This window comes from Erythrolamprus reginae, unplaced genomic scaffold (assembly GCF_031021105.1).
Source record: "Erythrolamprus reginae isolate rEryReg1 unplaced genomic scaffold, rEryReg1.hap1 H_2, whole genome shotgun sequence".
Lineage (NCBI taxonomy): Eukaryota > Metazoa > Chordata > Lepidosauria > Squamata > Dipsadidae > Erythrolamprus > Erythrolamprus reginae.
In genome coordinates, this window is record NW_027248473.1 from 1,563,678 (window position 1) to 1,590,423 (window position 26,746).

A 26,746-nucleotide genomic window follows, 5' to 3' on the forward strand; every position below is an offset into this window, starting at 1 on the left:
TGGATGTGAACGCCATTCCATTTGGTCTACCTCTTGGTGACTTAACCAATCTGCCTTAGTGGTATCTTCCCCTGAAATGTGGTCAGCCTCAATAGATAGAAGATATTTTTCTGGCCGAAACCTAGCTGAAGCGTCTCATGCCACAAGAATTTTGATTGCGTTCCTCTCTGCTTGTTAACATGCGCCTTAGCTGCTATGTTGTCAGTGAGCACAAGGACATGTTGTCCTCTCAGCTGACTGGCAAAATATTTGAGGGCAAGGAAAATAGCTCTTGGTTCCAGGAAGTTGATGAGGCAGTTGTTAACTTCGGGACCCCAGCAATCCTGGGCAATATTCCCTTTTATGTGGGCTTCCCATCTAGGCAGACTGGCGTTTGTAGTGACTATAAGTCTATTTGGAGGCAGTAAGATGGAACCAGCCAAAGTGGCTGGAGAAGCTCACCAGTGTAACAAATGCTTTACCTTTGATGGAAGTGACGCCTTTAGCTTGGAAGATCCTTGCCCAGCTTTTTGATGTGGGAATAAGAACCATTTTAGTTCCCTGGAGTGTAACCGTGCCCATGGAACAATATCTAAGCAAGATATCATTTCACTCAAGAGAGATGAAAGAATGTCCAGGGAAACTGAAGGATTATGGAGAATCCATGAAACTAACTCTCTAATACTGGACTGTCTGTCTTGGGAAAGGGACACTGTACACTTTTGGGAATCAATGACTGTATCAAAATGTTGAATAACATAATAATAATAATAATAATAATAATAATAATAATAATAATAATAATAATAATAATAATAATTTATTAGATTTGTATACCTTGGAGACTTGGAGAATGGATCGAGATGGAACCAAACATCTCTTTCCCATATTAATAGCAAAACCGTGCTATTGGAAAGTAAATGCTACCAATTGTAGATGATGAAGGGCTGATGTATAAGACGAACCCTGTACCAAAATGTTGTCTAAATAGCACTGGAGGCATATAGCCTTAGACCTAAGATGTGTGGCTAGGACCTTGATAAAGGTTCTAGGGGCTGATGACAACACAAATGGTATAGCCTTTTACTGAAAATGGAGGCCTGCAAAACAAAACCGGAGATACAGTATTGTCTGTGCAGAGGAAAATAGAAATATGAAAGTATGCTTTTGACAAATCCAAGGAAGCTAAAAAATCACCCTTGTGAATATTGGTTATAATAGATCTCAGGCAGTGCATTTTGAACTGTTTGTATTTAATAAGCCGCTTCAAATCAAGAATGGAGCGCCAATCCCCTGATATTTTGGGAACAAGGAATAATATAGTGTAAAACTGGAACCTCTCTGTTCATTGGGAACAAGTTCTATAGCTTGAACATCAAGAAGATGTTGTATTGCATCTTCCATTGAGTTTCTTTTAACTGGATCGTTGGATACTGAACATTGCAAGGAGCAAGGAGGGGGAAAAGATATAAATTCCAACATAATTCCGAACTTTACAGTCAACTTAAATCATAAATCTTGATTGGTTGAATCCCAAATGTAGGAGAAAAAGGATAAATGCCCTCCAATGGGATTATCCCCGAAAGAATTATTTGTATCTTCTGGTAAATTTGAAATTTGAATTACTTCCTTTTGCTGGGCATCTGCTTGGTTTTCTCCTGGTAGATGTATCATTAAAGAAAGATCTGGAGGAATACTGACCAGAGGACTGGGGGAAATTAGACCCCTGGTCAGCCTAGCAAAAGGGCCATTTATTATAAAAAGTAAATCTGGAATTCACTTTTTTTTTTTAAATAAAGGAAGGCATGATCTTATTTGTTCTCTATGACAATAGGGTCCAAAATATCTCCAAACAATGCCTGTCTTTTAATAGGCTGCAAACTTTGAAACTGTGGAGCCAAACATCTGAAGTAGGTATTCATGGCACCGGACCAGATTATCTCAGGGACCGCCTTCTGCTGCACGAATCCCAGCGACCGGTTAGGTCCCAAAGAGTGGGTCTTCTCCGGGTCCCGTCAACCAAACAATGTCGCTTGGTGGGACCCAGGGGAAGAGCCTTCTCTGTGGCGGCCCTGGCCCTCTGGAACCAACTCCCCCCAGAGATTAGAATTGCCCCCACCCTCCTTGCCTTTCGTAAGCTGCTTAAAACCCACCTCTGCTGCCAGGCATGGGGGAATTGAGATATTCTTTCACCCTAGGCCTTTACAATTTTATGCATGGTATGTCTGTATGTATGATTGGTTTTTATATAATGGATTTTTAACTGTTTTTGGTATTGGATTGTTCTCATATACTGTTTTATTACTGTTGTTATCCGCCCCGAGTCTGCGGAGAGGGGCGGCATACAAATGCAATAATTTTTTTTTAAAAAAAATTGTTCCTGGCGTTGGCGAAGCCAAATTAATGATGCTCTGGCAAAGAACAAAGCTGAGGAAGATGCTCGAACCGCCCAAACTGAACTATGCTGTGTCTTAAGCAATAGTTGTTCTAAACGTCTGTCCTCTGGATTCAGCAACTCCTCCACTTCCCCAGGTATGGAATTTTGGGAATGGAGTGCAGCCACAGCAGGATCTACAGTTAGGGGCTTGGGCAAGTTTGCTAGCTCAGGAGCTACATTGAAATGCTACTTGTCAAAAGTTGAAGGTATTGAGCCTGCCACAGGAACAGTGAACTGCTTCTAAATGTTATCAGTGAACAGCTGAGGGGATGAAATAAGGGCCACTGCCTGGACTTGTTCAGCATTATATGGAACGGGAAGTAGAAGCTTTGTTTCAGGTTCCTATGGTAGGAGGCGTGGCCAGGCCTGAAGCAGTCCTAGCCTTCTGGAGAAGAGATTTAAACAAGGCTGGTGGAAAAAGGCCTGCAGGAGTAGGCTGCTCTATTGGTAAAGCCTCATCAGCAGAGAGGGCCTCATCCTGACACTCTGCCTACTCCAATGCTGAGGATTGGCATTATCTGAGGTATCTGAATAATTATGATCCTCTAATCCTCCAAAGGATTTGTGTTGCAAAGGAGGCTGGTTCAGCAGAGGCTGGGCCTAGTTTTGTGGGTGACTGGAGCAAGCTCTGGTAATCACCATGTAGAGTGGAATAACAGCCATTTGCTGAAAACCAGCCATACACTGTTGTATAGCATTGGCAATAATATTTTAAACGTTGTTAGGATCCAATATTGGTGGCTGGGCTGTTTGGACAGTCCTTGGTTGTTGCTCTACCTGAATGCCAGGTATAGTAGGCAAGGCTGTTACGTTACTAACTCGCAGTAGTAACTGTGAAGCAGTTGCCATTTGTGGGTTATTGGATCCAAAGGGTGAAGCCACCTGAGGGGGGAGGCACTTGCTGAGCTGGGACTTTAAAACCTGCCTCCCCCCACACATTTGTGTTAATTAGAGACACCCTCTCATAATCCAAAGCTGACTGACCTTGCTTGATGAAGTTGAGGAAAAGTGAGGTGCCTTCCATTGAGGACCTGTATACTGCACGGGTCAAAAAGAGGGCGGGGAAAATATTTACTGACCCCTCACATCCTGGACACAAATTATTTCAACTCCTACCCTCAAAACGTCGCTACAGAGCACTGCACACCAAGATAACTAGACACAAGAACAGTTTTTTCCCGAACGCCGTCACTCTACTAAACAAATAATTCCCTCAACACTGTCAGACTTTCTACTAAATCTGCACTTCTATTCTACTAGTTTTTCTCATCATTCCTTTCACCCATTTCCTCCCATGTTGACTGTAGGACTGTAACTTGTTGCTTATATCCTAAGATTTTTATTAATATTGCTTCTTCATTGCTTATTTGACCCCTATGACAATCATTGTTGTACCACATGATTCTTGACAAATGTATATTTTATTTTATGTACGCTGAGAGCATATGCACCAAGACAAATTCATTGTGTGTCCAATCATACTTGGCCAATAAAAATTCTATTCTATTCTATTCTAAAGATGACCACTTTTCCACTTTATTGTCAGGTTTGTGTGCTCGCTCACACCTTTTGTCACTTCGCTCTCCTGCTCTGAATGACTGAGGCATTTCAACAGGCAAGGAAGCCTTCCGCTCAGAATGTGATGCCTTTGCTTTTGTTGTTGTTTTGTTTTGTTCTCCTTGCATGGCATCAGCTGCTGGGAAATTTGCTGTGAATTTTTTAAACAACTGGTTATGTGGGCATGGCTTATTTGTAGGTGTGGCTAGCTGGTCATGTGATCAGGTCGGCATGGCTACATGCATAGGGACTACTAACAGAGCTGAACAATCTGGATTATGATGGATCCTTACACTAATGACCATCCTCACATTTATGCCCATTGCAGTATTATTAACAATAGTGTCACTCATTTCACAACTGGTGCTTCTTTTCATCATGGTGACAAGATAGGGTCCAAAAGGTAAAATGTGAGGATTGTTGTAAGTACGAGGACCGGTCAAAAGAACAAGGACTGGTCAAAAATCACCTTTTCAGCCCTCTGAGTATTCCCTGTCCAAAGGACTGAAAAAAATGATTTCTGACCAGTACTTGCACTTTTGAAAGGTCCTCGCACTTACAACCGGTCATCATTTATGTCTCTTGCAGCATTCGTAACAGCAGTGTCATTCATTTCACGACTGTGGTGCTTCATATGACTGGATGGGTGTGGCCAACTCAACATTACTTGCCCGGCCTCTCATGACCGTGGGGCTGTTGCAATGGTCATAGGATTGAAAAATGATCATAAGTTGCTTTTTCCAATGCCATTGTAACTTTGAATGGTCACTAAATGAAGTGTTGTCAGTCAAAGATTATCTATACAAACATACAAAAGCTTCTTTGCTCGCAAAAAGCTGCCCTAAATAACAATCATTAGATTAGAACTGCCTGAAAACTAGAATTACAAATCAGGTTGGGTGCCAGAGCACCTTGAGGAATTTAAATAGTTAAAATGCAGTGACAACTATCAACTTGCTCATAAAGTGAAACCCTTTAGCAGGGATGTCATTTAAGCTCTCTAAAAAGGGCACACCCAGGAGAAGCAATCCTTGGATCCATTTGCACTACTTAAAGATAGCAGCTGGTCTCACTTGCCTCATAAGGTAGCCTAAGGAAATCGTCCAGATTTAAGGAAAGATCACTTCTCCCCCCCCAAAAAAAGTAAAATATCAGGGCAAAGCTTGCATCCCGTCCCTTGGAAGTACAGGACTGTGCCAAGAACCACTAAAGTAGTAAAGGAAGACTCCCACCCCAGATAGAAAAAGAAGTTTAGATAAACCTAACTACAAAGAAAGCAATTAACACTAGAATGAATAAGGGAACAAATACAGATTTCTGAAGTTGTTTCTTTCCCTTCCAAACAAAGCAAGTGTAATCTCCTCTTTGTTCGGATCGGTTCTATAGAACTGGTAGCGACCTGCTGGTGATGTCACGATGCCATCACTGAACTGGATCAGTCATTGCTGGTCCATGGGCACCGTCATCTTATTTCTGAATTTTTTTAAAAAAAATTCTTCTGAGCATGTGCAGAGGCCGTGCTTCCAGCAAAGTCCCAGAAATGATGTATGGCTGCAAAATAGGAGAAGGGCATTTTTCTGTTGAAAAATGCCTTTCTCCAATTTTGCAGACAGGCTCCATTTTCAGTGCTTCCCATTTTTATTTGGTTTTCCTTCCCTCCCAGAAAGCAAAAGGAAGCAAGGGAGAAGGGGGTTGGAAGAAGGATAGCTCAAATTATTGCCATGATGTTTTGTTCTTATATTCTGTTGTTTAGGTGTACAGTGGGACCTCTACTTATGAATCCAATCTGCTGGGTCTGCGACTTTCACCCTCAGACCTGCGCAGATCATTCAACTCTTGCATAGCGGGCTGAGAGAAGGTAGGCTCCTCAGAGCTGCTGCTGAGAGCTCCAGGCCTTGCCTATGGAGCTCCTCCATCCGAGGAGTCTACAGCCATGCCGCCAGCTACCAAAGGAAGAGATCTTGCACCACTGGAACGCCGATGAAGACCTGGTAAGTCCAAGGCTATTTCAAACTTTTCTGAGCAGGACTGTGAGTGGGTTTGTTGGGCTGTGCTCCCTGTTGGGAGCGAAAAGTGAATGTTTTTAGACAAGTTGCTAGGATGTTGTTCTCGTAAGGCTGAGGACTCTAAGCGCCTTTGGATGTGATCTATATGACGCCTCCAAGTCCAGCCATCTTCTAGTTTTACAGAGTATGTTTTAGGGGCTAGTTTCTCAGTGATGGTTCCCTTAGCCCAGTTAACTCCCACATCGAAGTTCCTGGGAAAAACCTTTTGCCCCAACTCCAATGACCTTTCAGGGGCCTATGAGTTTTTTCTTGGGTGTTGGCATATTCTAGGTGTAATCTGTCTAATGGGGAACTTTCTCCCGATCAGAAGTTCTGCTGGGCTTTTCTTTGTCACTGCATTGGGGGTGATGTGTTGTGATAATAGGACAGTGTCCAAACGTTCTTGTATTTGCCCAGTTCAGACCTCTTTAAAGCCTCTTTTGCCACCCTTACGAGCCTTTCTGCCAATCCGTTAGCACAAGGGGCATGGGGTGACATGAGGGCGTGCCTGACTCCTAATTGAGCTAGGAACAGCTCCATCTGTCTTGAGGTGAACTGAGGCCCATTGTCTGATACCAAGATCTCCGGGCAACCATGGGTAGCAAAGAGCCTACGTAAAACCTTGATAGTGGCGCATGAGGTTGTACTTCCCATGAGGATGGTGTCCACCCATTCAGAATAAGCATTTACTATTACCAGGAAGGACTGGGAATCTACTGGCCCAGCAAAATCCACATGGACACATGACCAGTGGCCCCTGGGTGGTTCCCAATCTGTTGGCTTGGTTCTAGGAGGGCTAGGCCTAGACTCCTGGCAGTGGGAGCAGGTGGCCACCCACTGCTCAATGTCCTTGTCTAATCCTGGCCACTATAGGTGCCCTCTAGCTAGGGCCTCCATCATAACGATTCCAGAGTGTCCTTTATGCAGCATGTTCATTACTTTTCCCCTTAAACTCTTGGGCACTACTACTCGGTCTCCCCACAGGATACAATCCCTCATGATGGTTAACTCTTGCTGTTTATCTGTGAATTCTCTAAGGTGACGGTCCTGGCCCTTTCCTGGCCACCAATGTTCCCTCTAATTTTTTTCCGCTGTGGGCGGAAAAGTATAGTGTCTGAGCGGCATTCCCTTTGGGACTGGGCGGCATAGAAGTATAAAAATAAATAAATAAATAAATAAATAAATAAGAAAAAAATCCCTTCTTTTTTATTAAAATAAATTAATAATAAAACAAAACCAAAGTCTATTACTATTATTACTATCTTCTCCTCTTTTTTCATCCCTGTCTCCTCCCCCCTTGTGTGTGTGTGTGTATGTGAACTCTTGAAACATTTCCAATAACAGGTGAGGGCTATTGGAAATGGTTCAAGAGTTCACACACACACACACACACACACACACACACACACACACACGAGGCTGGGTTTTTTTCCTCTGTTATTATTTGGCTGCTTTTTAACATATGCTTTAAATCAAGAGTAATTTTTCTCTTTCTCTCTCCCTCTCTTGCTCTCTCTCTCTTTTTCTCAATTTCTCTCTCCTTCTCTTTCTGTCTCACTCTGTCTGTTGCTCTCTCTCTTTCTCTCTTTCTCTCTCTCTCTTGCTTTCTCTCTCTCTCACTCTTTCTATCTCTCTTGTTTTCTTTCTATCTCTTGTTCTCTCTCTTGCTTTCTCTCTCTCTCCCCCCCCTCTTTCTCTCTCTCTCTATTTCTCACTTACTTTCTCTCTTCCTCTCTCTTTCCATCTTGCTCTGTCTGTTGCTGTCTCTCTTTCTCTCTCTCAGCGAGGCGGCTGCGAGAGCGGTTTTTCAGAGCGCTTAAGGAATTAATAAGACATAAATTGAGATTAATAGAACAAGAATTAATTGCAGAAAAGATAAAGAGAGCAAAACAAGACTATTTTGAATATGCAAATAAACCTGGAAGATGGTTGGCATACAAACTCAGAAAAGAGAGAGAAAACAAAATTATAAAAAATCTGATGGACTCAAAAGGTATAATAAAACACAGAATAGAAGACAAAAAGGAAATAGTTTCGGAATTCTATAAACAATTATATAAGAAAGAAGAGATAAGCGAGGATTTAATTTTCAAATACTTGGAACAAATAGAACTCCCAGTTTTAACGGAAGTCCAACAGGAAAGACTAAATAGACCTATTACAGATATAGAATTAAAACAATCTATAAAGAATCAAAAAAATAATAAAGCGACGGGTCCAGACGCAATACCAGCTGAATTTTATAAACTAGATTTAGAAATATTCTCTTCTAACATGCTTGAGATATATAATCAAATATTGACAACAGGTAAATTACCAAAAACTTGGTCAGAAACTTTAATAACCTTAATACATAAGGCTGACACCAAGAAAGAAAAAATTGAAAATTATAGACCTATTTCATTGTTGAACGTAGATTATAAAATCTTTATATCAATATTTGCCAATAGACTTAAAGGTATTATAAATAACATGATACATAGTGATCAAAATGGATTTTTACCAGGAAGACAAATTAAAAATAATTTAAGAATAATAGTTAATACTTTGGAATACTATGAACAGCACCCTGAAAAGCAAATGGCACTTGTATTTCTAGATGCCCAAAAAGCATTTGACAACGTAGATTGGAATTTTATGAAAATACAATTAAATAAGATGGAAGTAGGAACAAAGTTTTTTAATATAATAGATGCTATATATTCTGAACAAACTGCTAAAATTATAATAAATAGTGAACAAACAGAAAAAGTAGTTATACAAAGAGGAGTAAGACAAGGTTGTCCAATATCACCATTGTTATTTATTTTAACTTTAGAAGTATTGCTGATAAAAATAAGAGCAGACCAGAAAATAAAAGGATTGAAAATTAGAAAAGAAGTTTATAAAACACAAGCATTTGCAGATGATGTAGTTTTTATTTTAGATGACCCAACAGAATCTATCATAAATTTAACAAATGTGATTGAAGAATATGGGAAAGTTGCAGGATTGAAAATAAATAAGGAAAAGACACAGATATTAACAAAAAATATGACTGAAATACAGAGAAAATACCTAGGAGATTTATCAAACATGAAGATGACGAAAAAAGTGAAATACTTAGGGATATGGATGACCTCCAAAGCCCTATCCTTAAAAAATGACAATTATTTAAAACTACTAAGTCAGATTAAAAAAGACTTAGAAATATGGAATAACTTACAATTATCATTTGTTGGAAGAATCTCCACAGTTAAAATGAATATTCTTCCAAAAATATTATTCCTTTTTCAAGTGATTCCAATAAATCCAGGAACGAAATTCTTTGCCGAACTGAATAAGATAATAAGAAAATTTATTTGGCAAGGAAAAAAGTCAAGAATAAAACAAAATTCATTAGAAGACCGTAAGGAGAGAGGTGGCCTGGGTCTTCCAAATTGGAAATTATATTATCATGCCACGGCTTTGACATGGATAAAAGAATGGCTCACACTAGAAAATCAAAGATTGCTTAATTTAGAAGGCCATGACCTGATGGTTGGGTGGCATGCATTTGTATGGTATGACAAGTTAAAAACCCACTCATATTTCAAAAATAATGTTATTAGGAAGGCATTGATAGAAGTGTGGAATGAAATAAAGAAAAACCATTTCTTAGTAATGCCAGAATGGATTTCACCCCTTGAAGCCATAGTACACCCAAATCTTAAAGGAAAAGGAAAGACTTGGAAATATAGTGACTTGTTAAACAATCAATTGAAATTAAGAACAAAACAAGAGTTATATGAGTTAGGTATAGATTTAGATTGGTGGCATTATATGCAGATTAGTGCCAGATACCAAACAGATGTAAAGACTTATATCTTTAAAAAAGAAAACAATGTACTGGGTAAATTACTATTCCAAAATCAAACAAAGACAATTGGAAATGTTTATAAATATTTACTAAATCATAGGACGATAGGTTGGATATTGAAAGATAATATGATCAGTTGGTGCAAAAATTTGGGCAAAGAGATTGATATAGATACTTGGGAAAAGATATGGATGTATAATTGGAAAATAACAAAATCAATTTCTTTTAAAGAAAATCAAATTAAGATGTTTTATAGATGGCACCTTCCACCATACAGAATCTCCAAAATGTTTCCTTCGGTATCGCCCATTTGTTGGAAATGTAAAAAAGAAGTCGGCACATACTACCATGCATGGTGGACCTGTCCGGAGACCAAAATATTTTGGAATAAAGTAGAGAATTGGATAAATGAAATAACAAAGGAGAAGATTAAAAAATCTCCTGAATTTTTTCTACTGGGTATTTCAAATATAAAGTATAAAAAAGAAATTTACTATTTAATAATACATATATTGACAGCAGCACGAATAACCTTCGCGCAGAAATGGAAAGAAAAGACGATACCGAAAGACACTGAGGTGTTTAAAAAAATTATAGAGTGTGCAGAACTAGACATGATGACTAAAAGGTTGAACAATCAAACTGAAACAGAATTTTATAAAATTTGGGATAAAGTATATGATTGGTGGAACGACAAAAATAGTATTAAAAATTAAATATATAAGAATAAATGACTATTTAAAAATCATAAGATAGAATTATATAGTTTATATAGTTTATAGTATAACTAATCTAGAAGTGTTTATATTATTTTCTTTTTGTATTAGTAATAATTTGCTTATTGCTTTTTGATATATACATATACATATAAATATATTATTATTATTTTTTGTTTAAAAAAAATATATACAAAGAAATTTAATCAACAATCTTAATTTAAAAAAAAACTGTAATTAAATGTAATGACAATGTAATCTTCGAGTGTGGCTTTTCTGCTTAGATCTTGTAATAGTTAGTGTTTTTTTTTTATTCTGTATTAGTTAGACTTCTATGATAAGAGGAGCAATAGTAGCTCCTTAAATGTTTAATGTTGTATGTCTTTGTTTGTTTTACTTTGAAAATAATAAAAAATATTTAAAAAAAAAAAAAAAGGAATGCCTGCCCTGCCTCTACTGCAGCCCCCTTGCTGAAAGCTCGGGACGAAAGGGCTCCCAGCGAAGGGGCTGCGAGAGGGGCGTGGCGGGCATTCCCAAAATGTGCAGAGAAAACCCTTTTGCAGCTCCCTGGCTCGGAACGCGGATGAGGAGGAGGAGAAGTCGCAGCGACCGCCGCCGCGGGATAAGTCGCACCCCAAGGCGGGAGGTAGAGAAAACAGGAGAGGGGGTGCATCAGGTGGGTGGAGGGCAGCGGCGAGAGGCCAGGGGCACGAGGGGGCCAGAGGCACTGTGGGGAGGTGGAGGCAGCCGCGGGTCCCTTTCCTTCTACCCATGGGCTGTCAGGGGGATGGGGAGCATGCCCGGCACCTCAGCACTTTCGTTACTCACCGCCCCCCACTCCAACACCCGGCTCCTTGCGCGCCCTTGGAAAAGGGTGCATGGTGGGGTATTTTGGGGGTTGCGCGCACCTTACGGGAAACAGTGCTGGCCACCCTCTGAGAATGTATTGCACGACTGTATGTAAGACTGGGTCTCTCCTGGTTTCAGTGGCTATGTCTTTGGCCATGACAATGGGCTGGTCTACTAACTCCAGCAATAGCACTCCACTGGCTGGTGCAGGGTCTTCGACTGGTTGCATTATGAGGCAATGACTCAGGGCACCAGCATGGTTTATCTGAGACCATGCCTTATGTTGGAGTGTGTACTGATAAGCAGCTAAAAAAATAGACCACCTGGTCGTCCTTGGTGACAGGAACGGTGGGGTCGGTTTGTTGTTGGCCAGTAAGCCTATTAGTGGTTTATGGTCAGTCACCAGTTCAAATTCTCTTCCAAAGATGTAATTATAGAATTTCCTAACTCCTGCTACTAAGGCCAGGGCCTCTCTGTCAAGCTGGCTATAATTCCTCTCAGGGTTAGAGAGAGTTCTAGAGAAGTATGCTATGGGAGCCTCACCCCATTGGGCAAGATATGGGCCAGTACTGCACCTACCCCATAAGGGGAGGCATCATATGTGAGCCGTACTGGTAGGGTGTTATTTTATTGGACTACCACGCTATGAGAAGTTAAAAGGTCTTTTATTCTCATGAAAGCTGCACGTTCACTGCTTTCCCATCTCCAGGCTGCTCCCTTGTGTAGTAGTCTGTGCAATGGCTCAGCTGCAGTAGCCTTCTGTTTAAATAAAATAGAGTAGAAGTTAAGGAGCCTTAGGAAGGCCTGAAGCTCTGCCTTATTTCTTGGTTCAGGGGCTTCTCCGATGGCCCTTATTTTCTCTAAGGTGGGGTGTCTGCCTTCACTGTCGATTTTGTACCCCAAAAACTCTACACTGTCACACATTTATCTGCCCTTAATTTCAATCCTTTCGCCTGCATTCTAGTGAGGACTGCCCTGATTTGCTGATGCAATTGGGTCTGTGATTCGGCTTAGATGAGTATATCGTCAAAGTAAGGCACTGTGCCTTTAAGACCAGTTAACAAACATTCCATTAACCTTTGGAATAACCCTGGGGCTATACTGACCCTGAATTGAAGGCGGGTGCATTCATAGGCCCCTCGGTGGGTTACAATTTTTTGTGCCAATGCGGTGTCTTCGTCGACCGGCAGTTGCTGGCAAGCTTGGGCGAGGTCCAGCTTTGCAAATATCTGCCATTGCCTAGAGAATGCAAAAGCTGTTGTACAATAGGGATAGGGTAGGAGTTGTGCTGCAGTGCCTTATTTATTTTTGATTTGTAATCAGCACATACCCTTAAAGAACCATCTGGTTTAATGGGGGTTACAACTGGGGTTTCCCAGGGGGAGTGCTCCACAGATACTAAGATTTCCTGTGCAATCAGTTTGTCTAGCTGGTGATACAACTTTGGAAATAGGGGTAAGGGGATCCTTCGAGGTTTCAATCTTATGGGGGGAACAGCTGGATCTAGGGAAAAGGAAATTGGAGGGCCTTTGTAAGAACCCAGGGAATTGTCAAACACATTGGGAAATTTAGAAACAAAATTAGGGGATTCCTCCACGCTCAGTTGATGTAGCCCAGTCACAGCCAATCCCAATGAGCCCATCCATTCCAAACCCATGAGGGCTTAGCCCCTCGGACAATGATCAGGGGCAGGTTACAGTTAATGCCCTTAAAGGTGACAGGTAGAATAGAGAGATAGAAATCGTGTTCCCTTGGAAGTTTTTGATAATTGCAGATACAGGCATTAGCTGGGAAGGCAGTAAGTCTGGCATGTACAGTTTTAGCTTCTGCCAAGGCATTATGGAAAACCTGGAGCCAGTGTCCGGTTCCATCTGGCAGGGCTGGCTGTTCAAAAAGATAGGAATTAAGAGTTTGTTTGGACTAAGTTCCAGTCTGTTAGTTTCCCTGGGGCAAGGTTTACCTCGGCGTTGTTTTCGAGGTGGAAACGGTGGATACCTGGTGCGCTGTATTGGGGTCTTGGCATTTGGGTGTCTCGGTTTAGCCAGGATGCGGTTTGTAGTCGAGGTGGCCTTTGAGAGATGGATTGGTCCTCGGGCAGCACGGCTCTGCAGGCGTCCACGACGTGGCCTCTGCAGTCGCAACGGTGGGAGAAGGCATTCTGGAACGGGCATCTAGAGCACGGGTGATTTCCACGGCAGCCAAGAGAGGAGTAGATCTGAGGCTGTAGACGTGGAGGTCTAGTAGGAGGAGTTTGGATTTGGAGGCAGGCGTCTTCTTGGAGATCGTGAAGAAGGTCGCTGTCATCTGGTGGTGGCTCGTCAAGTGGCAGGGAGTTGTCAAGGTGATGTACGGTCACAACTTTATTGTTCCTTTTAAGATCAGTGGCGGCAGCTTCGGCCACTTCAATCATTTGAGCCGCTTTGATCACGTCCTGAAGGGAAGGATCGTGTTCTGTCAGGAGTTTGTTCCTGATTTTGACATTTCGCATGCCGAAGATTAGCGTGTTGACTAGGCGCGCTTCCGGGTTGTCAAAATTGCACTGTGACAGAACAGTACAGAGATGAGTGGCGAATTGGTTTATCGTCTCCCCGTCGGTTTGAGACATCCGAGAGAATTGGTGCCGGTATACTCTTTATTATTATTATAATTATTTATTATTTATTGGATTTGTATGCCGCCCCTCTCCACAGACTCGGGGCGGCTAACAACAATGAAAAAAACAACATGTAACAATCCAATTAATAAAACAACTAAAACCCCTTATTATAAAAACCAAACATACACACAAACATATCATGCATAACTTGTAATGGCCTAGAGGGAAGGAATATCTTAACTCCACCATGCCTGGCAATAAAGGTGGGTCTTGAGTAATTTGCGAAAGACAAGGAGGGTGGGGGCTGTTCTAATCTCTGGGGGGAGTTGATTCCAGAGGGCCGGGGCCGCCACAGAGAAGGCTCTTCCCCTGGGGTCCGCCAAACAACATTGTTTGGTCGATGGGACCCGGAGAAGGCCAACTCTGTGGGACCTTATCGGCCGCTGTGATTCGTGTGGTAGAAGGCGGTTCCAGATGTATTCTGGCCCAATGCCATGTAGGGCTTTAACATTACCAGCACTTTGAACTGTGACCGGAAACTGATCGGCAGCCAATGCAGGCCACGGAGAGTTGCAGAAATGTGGGCAAATCTAGGGAGCCCCACGATGGCTCTTGCGGCCGCATTCTGCACTATCTGAAGTTTCCGAACACTTTTCAAAGGTAGCCCCATGTAGAGAGCGTTGCAGTAATCAAACCTCGGGGTGATGAGGGCATGAGTGACTGTGAGCAATGACACCCTGTCCAGGTAGGGCCGCAACTGGTGCACCAGGTGAACCTGAGCAAACGCCCTCCTCGCCACAGCTGAAAGATGATGTTCCAATGTCAGCTGTGGATCGAGGAGGACGCCCAAGTAGTGGACCCTCTCTGAGGGGGTCAGTAGTTCCCCCCCAGGGTAATGGACGGACAGATGGAACTGTACTTGGGAGGCAACACCCACAGCCACTCCGTATTGTCTGGATTGAGTTTGAGTTTGTTGACACCCATCCAGGCCCCAACAACCTCCAGGCACCGGCACATCACTTCCACTGCTTCGTTGACTGAATATCTCCGGGACCGTCTTCTGCCGCACGAATCCCAGCGACCAGTTAGGTCCCACAGAGTTGGCCTTCTCCGGGTCCCGTCAACTAAACAATGTCGGTTGGCGGGACCCAGGGGAAGAGCCTTCTCTGTGGCGGCCCCGACCCTTTGGAACCAACTCCCCCCAGATATCAGAGTTGCCCCCACCCTCCTAGCCTTTCGTAAGCTCCTTAAAACCCACCTCTGTCGTCAGGCATGGAGGAATTGACATGTTCTTTCCCCCTAGGCTTATAAAATTTATGTATGGTACGTTAGTGTGTATGATTGGTTTTTTAATTTGTGGTGTTTTTTAAATTAATTTAAATATTGGATTTGTCTTATATTGTATTGCTACTGTTGTGAGCCGCCCCGAGTCTGCGGGCAGGGGCGGCATACAAATCTGATTAAACTGAAACTGAAACTGAAACATGGGGTGGAGATGTATAGCTGATTCAGTACTCTTGCTGGTTTGGTCGGCTTGAAGTGTTTGGCTAGCTTAGTGGTCAGTTGGTGCCAGGTCACTCAGGGTTTCAGCGAGATAATAGAGCTGTGTGCCACGGTGGCTCAGAAATATTGCTCTTTTTCGGCCATAGTCGGCATCTTTCATCCCTGCCGCTTCCAAGAAAATATCAAATTTGGCCATATAGGCTTTCCATGTCATATGTTCTGGGTCGAACAAGGCAGGAGGATTTGCCGCGGAGGTGGCAGTTGGAGTTTCCATGGTAGATAGGTTGAAACGGAGGTTCAACCACCCTCGTCGCCAATGAAAAATACTCGGAGACTTAACTGGTAAAATTATCAGTTGCTTATTCGACTAGAGTTGACAGGGTTAATGCAAACGGATTACAGTTAAAATAGCTTGAAAGGAAGTGCCGCGGCTTTTGTATTTATAGGGACCACAATGTAACAAACTCTATCTGACATGGTAACAAGTCTCTCGCCAAACAAAGCCACCAATCAGGATGGCTCAGGAGGCATCAGGCAGATTCTGAACTCTGGAACTTCTTCATGAATGTTTAACACTTCCTATCCCATCCCAAATCGGCTCCAAAATCACCCCTCCAAAAGCTTCCTCCTCCACCCCAAATTGTTCCCAAAATCACCTCTCCAGATGATTCTTATACCATCCCAAATCACTCCCAAAATCACCCTCCATCTGAGGTGCAAGCAGAAGCAGTGGGTAGAAGCAGCGCTGGCAGCATTTATGCTTCTGGCAGTACCCATTCGCCTAGCTACCCAGCCTAAGGTGGATGAGGGGCAACCCAGGAAGGAGAGTGCAGGAAACACAAAGCAAATTGTGTCCCAGCGAGCAACACTGGTAAGGTTGTAAGTCGAGGACTTAACAGTTCACTTGATCGTTCAAGCCATTCCCACCTGATCACATGGGCTTCAAGCCACTGCTATCCAGTCACATGACCACTAAACCATACCCATGGTAAAAATTTTGGCTGCCCATTACTGGTCCCATGAATAATGAGAACCGTAGCCAAACACAGTTGCAGTTGCTCCCAATGGGCGAATAGCTATTCTGAAATGATTTTAAACCTCAGGATAAACATAACAATAACAAAGTGTGTTTGAAATGTGTTTAATAATCCAATACTATATACTATAACATGCCAATAATAATGCAAAACTATATACAATAATATGCCAATAATAATCCAATACTATATACAATAATCCAATACTATATACAATAATAATCATTTAAAATTTGGATTAGTCTTCTTCTTCCTCCTCTTCTTCTTCTTCCTCCTCTCCCTCTCCCTCTTCTGAACTTCTGCAGATATAAACGGAATAAAAGATGATGTAATTATAAAACTACATATTCTTCTAATAAGTCTGTTCAAATTTTGTCTAGCTATTATTATAATAGATACAGTACCCTTAATCTCAGATACAGTACCCTTAATCTCATATTCTTCTAAAGTAATATCCATGTATTGAGATGCCAATATTTTTCTGAGAAGAGCAAGAATTTCAGTATTTCAGAACTGCATCACAGCCATTTGCTCTAAGAGAAAAGGCCTCGGTAGCCACCCATAGAATCTTCTCCCAATAGCTACTTTGGGTCTGGCAGCATCACTTTCTATCTTTGGTAAGGCTAGGGAAAGGGAGAAATGAAGCCCTAAGATGAGCAGTACGTTTCCAGAGGCCTCGCATTGGCCTTCCAACAAGACTCAGGAAAGAAATGCTGAGTGACAGCTTCTCTTTTTTGACATGTTTAAATGAAAGTAATTAATAAATGTTAAATAAATGTTGTAAGCCACTGTAATTATGTATATGTGTGTTGGGCTATTACATCCATTTGTTTAATAAATAAATTAAATGTGTGACTTTCTGTAACCCTGTAAACAAGCATCTGTGCTAAATAAAATATTGTACTTCAATAGGAGGAATACAATGGGTGCAACTTTAAAAAACGGTACCGCTTATTTCTAATAAACCGTGTTTGGTAGAATTCTTATTGTGGTATCTAAATGTAAATACTTAGGAGTCAAACACTTTTTCTTTCTATGGTTTAACAGTGAAATAAAATGACGATATTATGAGATGTTTTAAACATTAAATATCTTATCATGCATTCTGAATCACTTCAAAAATTATTAAAGAGAAATACTCCTGACTTGCACCCTGTAGCTACTTACGTTTTCTTTGAAGTAGCTTCAGTTCCTTCCTCTCTTTCGGAAGCCCTGGTAAAAGAAATAGCAGAATTTAAGTATTTTTCTGGCAGCAAATGAAAATTTTATCATCACTTGGTCAGCTTGCCCTAGTTATTTATCTGTTAATTCATTCGATTTAATTGCCACCCATCTTATTCCTAAGCAACCCTGGGTGGCTTACAGCAGGAAAAAAATAAATATTTCTAAGATTATAAAAACGGCTATAATCAAAGACAGAGTTAACCAATAAAAGATAATTAAAAGATAAAAGATGGGAAAGTGGGGAGCAGGATGATCAGTGGTGGCGGTGGGAGTTTGCAGTGATGTAACATGGCAGTTGCAGTGATATAACATGGACCACTCTAGGAGTCTCAAGAACTGCCTGTGCTGCATCCATTATTGCTTGTATGAAAGCTTGCTTTTTTGTATAGGTTCCTAAATGGGACAGTCTGGGAAGAATGCTGCTTTTTGCCTTGTAGTTTCAGCCTGGTTAGTGACTGCTAGAACTAGGAGGCATCCTCTGCTTGCTAGTTCTGCTTCCCCCAATTTAAATTTTTAATTCAGAATGCTCTTAGAATCTATAATGTGTTCAATTACTAAAAAATGTCTTACATAAGGGATGGGCTCACCACTCTCCCCTCCTTTTCAAATCGATTCATCAGCCCTGTTGCAGGTACCCGTCCACTCTCCCCTTGTATCAGTGTGACTATTGGTTGCTTTCGGTGACCGAATAGACATTTCTGTCAGCGGCACTGCCTTTTAGGTTTCCCCTGTTCTTTTGCCTACTCTACACTGGGAGCTGGGGGATGGAAGAGGTTAGGGGATGTCTTGCAATCTTGGTTCATTAGGGCTAGGTCAACTGACTTAAATCCAGTTAAAGTTAAAAAGATCCCTTGACAGACTGTACTACTCACTCAGTCTTTGGTGTAGCTTCACTCTCGGCTGCCTCTTTTTCAGACCTGACAAAGAACGGAAAGGTGTTTTAACAGAAGTTAAAAAGAATTCTGCTACCACTAAGATTGTCTCCTTCCCAGGAAATATTTTGAAGGAAAAAAAGTTATAAGTTAAATAACAATCCTTGAGATACATTTACTACTCACTCAGTTGGTAATTCCTCAATAATGGGTGCCTCTTTTTCAGACCTGACAAAAAAGAGAAAGGTGTTTTAACACAACAGAAGTTAAAAAGAAGTTTGTTACAATTAAGATTGCATTCCTCCCAGGGATACATTTTTCTGGGAAGGATAATGGCTCATTTCTTTTCAAACTTCTTAAAATGCAAGGACGTTTTAGACTTTAGATATAGATTTTAGATTTTCTCGAAGAGCATTAAGATGTTAATATTAAGCGTGGCTGGCTAGGGAATTTTGGGAGATGGCATCCAGTCATTTTAAAAATTTTGTGATTAAGAAACATGCTGTAGATAAATTGTCCTCTGGAACGTGCCTACCACAAATTCCAATCTAAACATATTAAACCATATATTACTCCAGCTATTTATTTATTTATTCGATTTTTATGCCGCTCTTCTCCTTAGACTCAGGGCGGCTTACAACATGTTAGCAATAGCACTTTTTTAAAAGAGCAAGGCTATTGCCCCCACAATCCGGGTCCTCATTTTACACACCTCGGAAGGATGGAAGGCTGAGTCAACTTTGAGCCGGTGATGAGATTTGAACTGCTGACCTTCAGTTCTACAAGTCAGCTTCAGTGGCTTGCAGTACAGCACTCTACCTGCTGCGCCACCCCACTCATATCTGTTAGCATCGAGATTTATATACTGTTTCACAGTGCTTTAGAGCTCTCTCTAAACAGTTTACAGAGTCAACCTATTGCCCCCAACAACCTGAATCTTCATTTTAATGACACTGGAAGAATGGAAGGCTGAGTCAATCTTGAGCCGGTCAGGAATGAACTCCTGGCAGTGAGCAATTGAGTTAGCCTGCAATACCGCATTCTAACCACTGTGCCACCATAGCTCTTTCATAAAATGAATCAATCAGAATCTATGGGTGGATCTACCATCAAGTATAAATACTACCCCACACATATAACTCTATTGATACTCACTTTCAATTGGCATTTTAATAGCTCTATTCTATCCAACACATATAACTCTACAGATACTTTCAATTGGCATTTTAACAGGCTCTACTCTATCCCACATATATAATTCTACAGATACTCACATTTTCTTTGAACTGGCCTTTTTACCAGGTGTTGGAGATGGTGCTGGTGCTGGTCCTGGCTTTGGAGATGAGACAGGGGATGAAGGTGGAGCTGCAGGTGGAGGTCTGGTTGCTGTTAAAGATATTAACTTCCTAGGGAGATAAAGCAGAAACAGAAATGAATCCAAGTTTGTTTAATTGGTCCAGCACTCAGGTGGTATTAAATAGTTTTGAGGGATCTACATAAATATTTTTTGTACATTTTGTACATTTATTTGTTTAACAATCATTATTTTTATGCATGCCTTCATATCAGTGTTGACTTCTGGCAAATGTCTGGATTGTCCCTGCGGGTTTTTTGGAAAGATTTCAGAAGTGGTTTGCCATTGTTTTATGCCCAAGGTGAGACTAGAACTCATCATCTCTTGATTTCTAGCATGGTATCTAAACCACTGCAACAATTGGGTCTTTATCAGATGCAGCTGTTTCTAAAGTATTAATTGATTGATTATATTTCTGCTTTTGGATTACTAAAATATCAGGAAAATATAATTATATTTAAAAATAAGATACATAATTCCAGAGAATGTTCTATAATAGTCTAATATACAGTATATATAAATATATTGAAAAATAAAATTTTCAATTATATATCATAAGTATTCTTCCAATGTTTTAAACTCTGCTTAATTACTTTAGTGCACTCTAAAGTTTTCTAATAATTTCATTTCAATAAAAATGTAGAAGAATTGATGTGGTGCTCAAAATTTTAAAACGGAAGACAACATTACTAATAGTTTTTCACATATGAACAGTAGTAACTTATGTTATTGGTAAAGACTGAGGTATTTCTGGAGATCTGATAAATAAAGAAGCACAGAAATTATAATTTGTTGTACACCAATAAAATCTAACACATTTTCAACGTGTATGGTTACTTCTTCATATACAAGCCTTGTACCAGATGGTTTTTAAACAAACCTATTTTCAAAAGAATATTACATATATATTAGCTCTGCAGTGGGGTATGCCCATGTTTAGAGAAAATAGCCATTGTCAGAAAAGCTAATTGGTATCCCCAGCAAACTACAGAAGTAGTATATGAAGAGAGCATCCAAATTTTGCAATCAACAGGGGAAACATCTGCAATTGCATACATTTCTTCATTCTTATAGGTATGTTGTGACTTTTTTCAATGGAAGAAGAAAGTAAGCATTTCTATGGAATGCCACACTTTTACCTCTATAAGAAATATTTGTATGGCTGCCCATCTTAAACAAAATTAATAAACCATAAAATGAAAACAGAAACCAGGGTCTGCAGTCCTTCCTTTGAGATGTTTCACCTCCAGCTTGTTTTTCTATCTCTGCACCTGGGTTTGCTCAATCTTTTGGGGAAAGAGTGCTTCATAAAGTAGGGACAGCCACAGAAAAAGGCACACCTCCCACTGGATGGCAAGACTTCAGGAAAGGACCTGGAGAATAACTACCTGTCCGATCTGGTAGGAAGGGCAGATGCTGTCAGGGAGAAGTGATCCTGCCAATATTCTGATCTCTGTCATGATGGGATTTAAAAGTGACAAGCAGGCACTTGAATTACACCCAAAAGAAAACTGGGAGCCAACACAGCTCATACAACAGTGATTGTAAGATTGACAACCTAGGGCTGCATGTAGTTTAGAGGCCAGTTGTAGCTCCTGAGCTGCCTTCAAGGGTAGTTGAAGTGATCTTCAAAGTTAGCCCCACGTAAAGTGCATTATAATGATCCCAGTTGAAGAAATCCAAATTTGTTCCACAATTTTGTAATGAGAAATATAAAGATGTTCTGTAGGTTTCAGAATGGAATGATTATCTCTCTAGTTTTACCTTGGTCATCTCATGCAGAGGAGTTCGCTGGAGAATGCATTTGGAAGAATCAGCAGTAAATGGAAGCCAGGCTATCAAAGAACATGGTGCCTGGACACTATCAAAGCCAGAGATCAACCAGAAGGAAGTAGTGCAAGATAGGAAAATGTGGCGAGATCTGGTCCATAGAATTGCCAAGAGTTTGTTGGACATGATTAAATGCATCCTCCTCCTCCTCCTCCTCCTCCTCCTCCTCCTCCTCACTATCATCATGTTTTGTGAATTTCTTTCTTGTGATATGTGCCAAGTGGGGGAAAAAGAAAAGAAAAATACCTTGGTCTTTCACGATTGAATATAATTTCCTCTTTGAAGGATTCTTCACGAAGTTTTTCTAGAAGTTCATCAGGAGGTAGTGGATACATATTGTAGAAAGAAGATTCTGAACTCTAGACATGAGGAAAAGATGTGAAAAAGTTATAATAAAACTTCAGAGGTTTTAATATTAGTGGTTCATTACCATTTTATTTATATCTCAGATTCAAATTCCTGATCCTGGAATGGAGGTTCTTCCTGAGCAGGAAGCGCAATCATAGATCAGCTGCTGCCCTGGGTGGGGGTCTGGAAGCCACAAAGTCGGATTTGGGGGTGGGGGAGAGAAAGAAAGAAAGCCTTCTGACCCCTATTTTTCTTGAAAGGTGCAACCTGTCGATTTCACTGGATGTATTCAAATGTTTGTGTGTTTTGCTCTCCAGATTGTCCAGTTCAGCTGAAGTCCAGTTGATGATTCAAGTTTAGTAGTTTATCACTGGAATTGCCCATGTATTAATGGATTTAATTATGTTTTCAGCATTCAGCTTTGATTTTAATATTTTGCGGACCCTTTTGCATTGACTCTTTCACTTTTCCATTCAAGATGTTATCTATTTCCAATATGCCTCACTATTTCTTTTGGGGGGTGGGGGTATAAATTTTTTATTGTTTTTCCAGTCTTTACAGAGATTCAAATTCACATATCTCAAATTAAAATATAAAAAAATATAATATCAAATGCCAAATTCTTAATCAAAATTTCCTAATTATTGATCCAATTTGTTCTGGTACACATCATTCATCCTATGCTGCCTCATTTTCAAATTCTATCACCCGGATTTCAGAAATTATTTTTCGCTTTCATTTGAATTCAAAATGCTATAGCTATCTAAATTTCTCTTTACTGTTTTTCTATCAAAATTATGCCGTCGTGCTTCAGTCCATTTTTATATTCTTACTTAATTTATTCCTGCAGTGTGACAATCTTCCCTAGTCTATACGTTTCCCTAATCTATGTATTATATGCCTAACTATTTCTAACCAGTATCCTTTGCTAATGCTTTCACTATGGTTCCATTTCCCAGTTCTATTCCTTCTTTCTTTCTTTTTTCCTCGCTGCATGGATAATATAGCACATTTTTCAAGTCCAAAGTTTGTTATGATCTCACTGCTGAACAGTTGAACTGTGTTGAGTATTGATCTAAGTTCAAGGGGCTTTTCGCATATATTTTAAAGTCACCCATATTTAATAGATTTATCTTGCCAGGTTATATTGAGATTTGGTATCCCACTTTTGTGTTGTTGTTGTTGTTGTTATTTTCTACAATACTTTTGGGAATGTGGAGCCATTTTTATCAGATCCAATAAGAAAATTGAATATAGTCAGATCACCAGTGGTTGCTTCTGCACTTACATACCTGTTTTTCAGGTGTTTCTTCCTTCTGTGTATCCAGAATTCTACTTAAAGAAAACAATTAAAGAGAAAAATAGTGAGACCTTTGGGCTTTTACTTATTTTTGGCTTAGTTAGTATGAATGTCGTCCTGAATTTTTGAACTTTTATGTTTATTTAGCACTGAAAATAATTGAACGTTTACAAGACAAGAAGGGAAAAAAGGATATGACCACCAAATGAGGAAAGTAGGAGGAAGCCAATGTAAACATACATATTCATCCAGCAAAAAAAAATTTCAGTGTTTTCAACTTTTAGATGCAGTATTTTCTCAATTAAATTTTGTTTTTTTAAAGAGTGAAACTTATAAATGCATTGCCATGTAACCTTGAGACTGTTCCTCATAAACATAATTTTTCACAGTATACAGTTTCACATTTATTTACTCTATTTTTCAGTATATAAGATGTACTTTTTAATCTCAAAATGGTGCTTTAAAAATTGGGTGCATCTTATACATCAAATGTTGCCGAGGCCGCCTGGCAGCCCATGGTAGGAGGGTTGGCCCACGGTAGGAAGGTTGGCCATGATGGGCGGCCATGCTCCGGAGCCTGAACAAGCATATCCACCAAGACCTGCCAGACTTTTCCCCTCGGCTGAAGGCATTACAAAGCCTGAACGAGCCTGTCCCCCAAGGCCTGCCACTCCCACCATGATCGCACTGAGGTCAAATATATGGTGGGGATTCCAAACAGTTGAACAATATTCAAAAATTACTCTAGGAGTTACCTTCTTACAGGAGAGGTTCCATCTCTTACTTGATTATTTTTTTTACAATATAACTGTTGAATACAAAAACAGAAGTGACAGATAAATGTAAATATTTTTCACAGTGATCAATGACTGTCACAGAGACCAATGTTTTCTCCTATGTTTTTCAATAAGAAATTCTTCTTTTTCTCAATCTTCTGCTTATAAAAAGGTGAGGGGTCTCCAACATGGTCTGGGTCAATCTCATAAGAAGGTCTTATGGAGCAAATATAGCCTCCCGGCCAGACGTTCTCTCTCAGAATTGAATGAATCCAAACTTAATGCACCCATTCAATTACCCCCGTTCATTCCTCTTAGCAATAATTTTAGAAAAGCCAATCCCACCCTTTACTGAGGTGAGATTATATTAAATCCTGGCTGCAGTAATATGGTCTATTAATATAAGGATCTGTAGAAAAATATTTTAGCTTACCAACAACCCAGAAAACATTAGGGCAAGTAGCATCGCCATTGTGACTGAAAAAGCCAGCTTCCAATTGATGTAAGGTGCATTACGTGGCTTTGGTATCTGCAAGGTGAAACAAAAAGAGGTAAAACAAAGAGAGGTTAAACAAACGTAAAACAGAGAGAGGTTAAACAAAGGTTAAACAGAGAGAGGTAAAGTGAAAGATAAGCCTTCGTATATTTTAACATAAAAGCTCTTTTCCTCAGAAAAAAAATATATTCGGACCCACCTACTTTTTAAAAACAACAGCAGTTTTACCAATCCAGTTTTATTAATTAGTTTACTTTAGTTTAATTGCATATCTATGCCTCCCCTCTCCGAGCACTCAGGGTGGCTCACATCATACACAAGACACAATAGTACAATTAATCCAATTAATATAGATACAAACAATCTTTAATAATTCTAATGCAGTGGAGTAGCAAAAATGGAGCTCTACACTAGAGCACCCAATTTACACTGAAAGATGTTAAAAGAAAATGCAGGGCATCCTGCATAAGCCACACCCACAGTGTGGTAGTAAAAGTTTTGGTAGGCCATCACTAATTACACAATTCTCCCCAGATGCTGATACAAAATTTGTAAGAATCTTACAAGTATATAGAGATGGGAATTAGACAGAGAAGTGGTCTTTGCGCAGGCACATTACTATGAACAATCTAATAAGGCTTTTACTCAAAGAAGTAACCGTCTTTACAGAAACGAATGCACAATTTATGTCACTTGGGCTTTCTGGCAGGGGAAAGAATACACATCTAGGTAACCAAACCTTGCAATACTCCTATTCATGCATCTGTTAGCATTATTTACTTAAGTTGTTTTTACCTCTTCAGAAGGTTTCTCCGTTTTTCTGGAGCTTTCTGGTGTTATATTGCTTTCTGGTTCCTCTCTTGCCACAGCACTGGTAGTAAGGTGCTTAATGTGGGTGGGTTGTGCTGAACTGTCCCCAGATTCTAAAGTAAAGCCTACTTTACCAGGCTGTTCCCCACCACTCTCACCCACCACAAGAGAAGTCGAAGGAGGCAGCTGAGTCGAAAGATCTAAAATGGAGCGCTTCTTTATGGAGTGAGATGATACTTGAGGAAGCCTCTTAACAGAAAATATCTGAATTTTCTCCATCTCTTTTTCTCCTGTTATTTTTGCTGTGTCAGTGGCTTGTGGCCACTTCCTAACCTTCATAGCTGCTTGTTGTGGTGCAGGCTTCCACCATTGTCGAGGCATTGTGTGTGAAGCAGCTTTCCCTTGTTCTACTTGGAGTTTTCCAGTGCTTTCTGCAAATTTTGGCCTCTTTGTTTGGAATATAGGAAATAAATCTTCCACTCTTTGCCTTTTTCCAAGCTCTTGATCTGTGGCAGGGGATGGCAGTATGAATCCATCCAGCCTTCCAAAGTACAGTATAATTCCAATCAGGAACATTTGGGTCGCAGAAGGGCCAACACACCTCATGATGCTCATTCCTTCTGAACCGCTGACCCAACTGAAGAATATCTTGAAATGTTACCAAGCAACCACATAACATTCCATATGGATTCTGCTGGATGCCATCACCGTGATGTCGGTTTACCATATTAACTGACACCACAGACTTGCCAGAAAAAATGGCAACAATAAAAATAGTGCCTCTTTTATAGAAAATCAAATGATTTAGTGCGATCACTCATATATTTGTGACTAATTTTGGGGGTCACAATCAAGGAATAACATCTGTTTTCAGTTGAAAATCTGATTGTAAGGCCTGACTATCATTCTGCAGCTATAAAAACAAATTACTTCACATTGTTATAGCTAGAAAAAAGTGGGAAAAGCAGTTGAGGAAGGAAAGTTTAACTTGTAGGCTTCCTTGTAGTGCTTCACAGCATTCTCTGGGAAGTTTACAATGTCAGCATATTACCCCTTGCCGTTTGGTCCTCATTTTACCAATCTTGAAAGGATGGAAAGCTGAGACAACCTGCAATTTGCACCTGAGGAGGCATGTAAAGGGCGCACATAAGCGCACCATTGTGCCTACAGTCCCTGACC

At 40.5% G+C, this 26,746-nt stretch overlaps 1 protein-coding gene across 1 annotated transcript; it reads right to left on the reverse strand.

The window, feature by feature from the left end:
- Positions 1-16,795: 16,795 nt before the first annotated feature.
- Positions 16,796-24,288, reverse strand: LOC139155468 (uncharacterized). Its single transcript, XM_070730605.1, has 8 exons — positions 24,241-24,288; positions 23,478-23,517; positions 22,084-22,196; positions 19,928-20,059; positions 18,840-18,881; positions 18,654-18,698; positions 17,725-17,769; positions 16,796-16,856 (listed from the first exon to the last, which is right to left on the reverse strand). The coding sequence occupies exons 3-8, from the start codon at positions 22,170-22,172 to the stop codon at positions 16,796-16,798; spliced, it is 414 nt and encodes a 137-aa protein (XP_070586706.1). The 5' UTR covers positions 22,173-22,196; positions 23,478-23,517; positions 24,241-24,288.
- Positions 24,289-26,746: the final 2,458 nt, after the last annotated feature.

What these genes read in the sequence shown, in the direction of transcription:
- LOC139155468 (XM_070730605.1), bottom strand. Translation starts at nt 22,172, where the DNA reads ATGTATCCACTACCTCCTGATGAACTTCTAGAAAAACTTCGTGAAGAA. An exon ending in TTCAATCGTGAAAGACCAAG is followed by an intron (nt 20,060 to 22,083) that starts GTATTTTTCTTT and finishes TTATCTCCCTAG; the next exon opens with GAAGTTAATATCTTTAACAG. An exon ending in AAGGCCAGTTCAAAGAAAAT is followed by an intron (nt 18,882 to 19,927) that starts GTGAGTATCTGT and finishes CTTTTTTGTCAG; the next exon opens with GTCTGAAAAAGAGGCACCCA.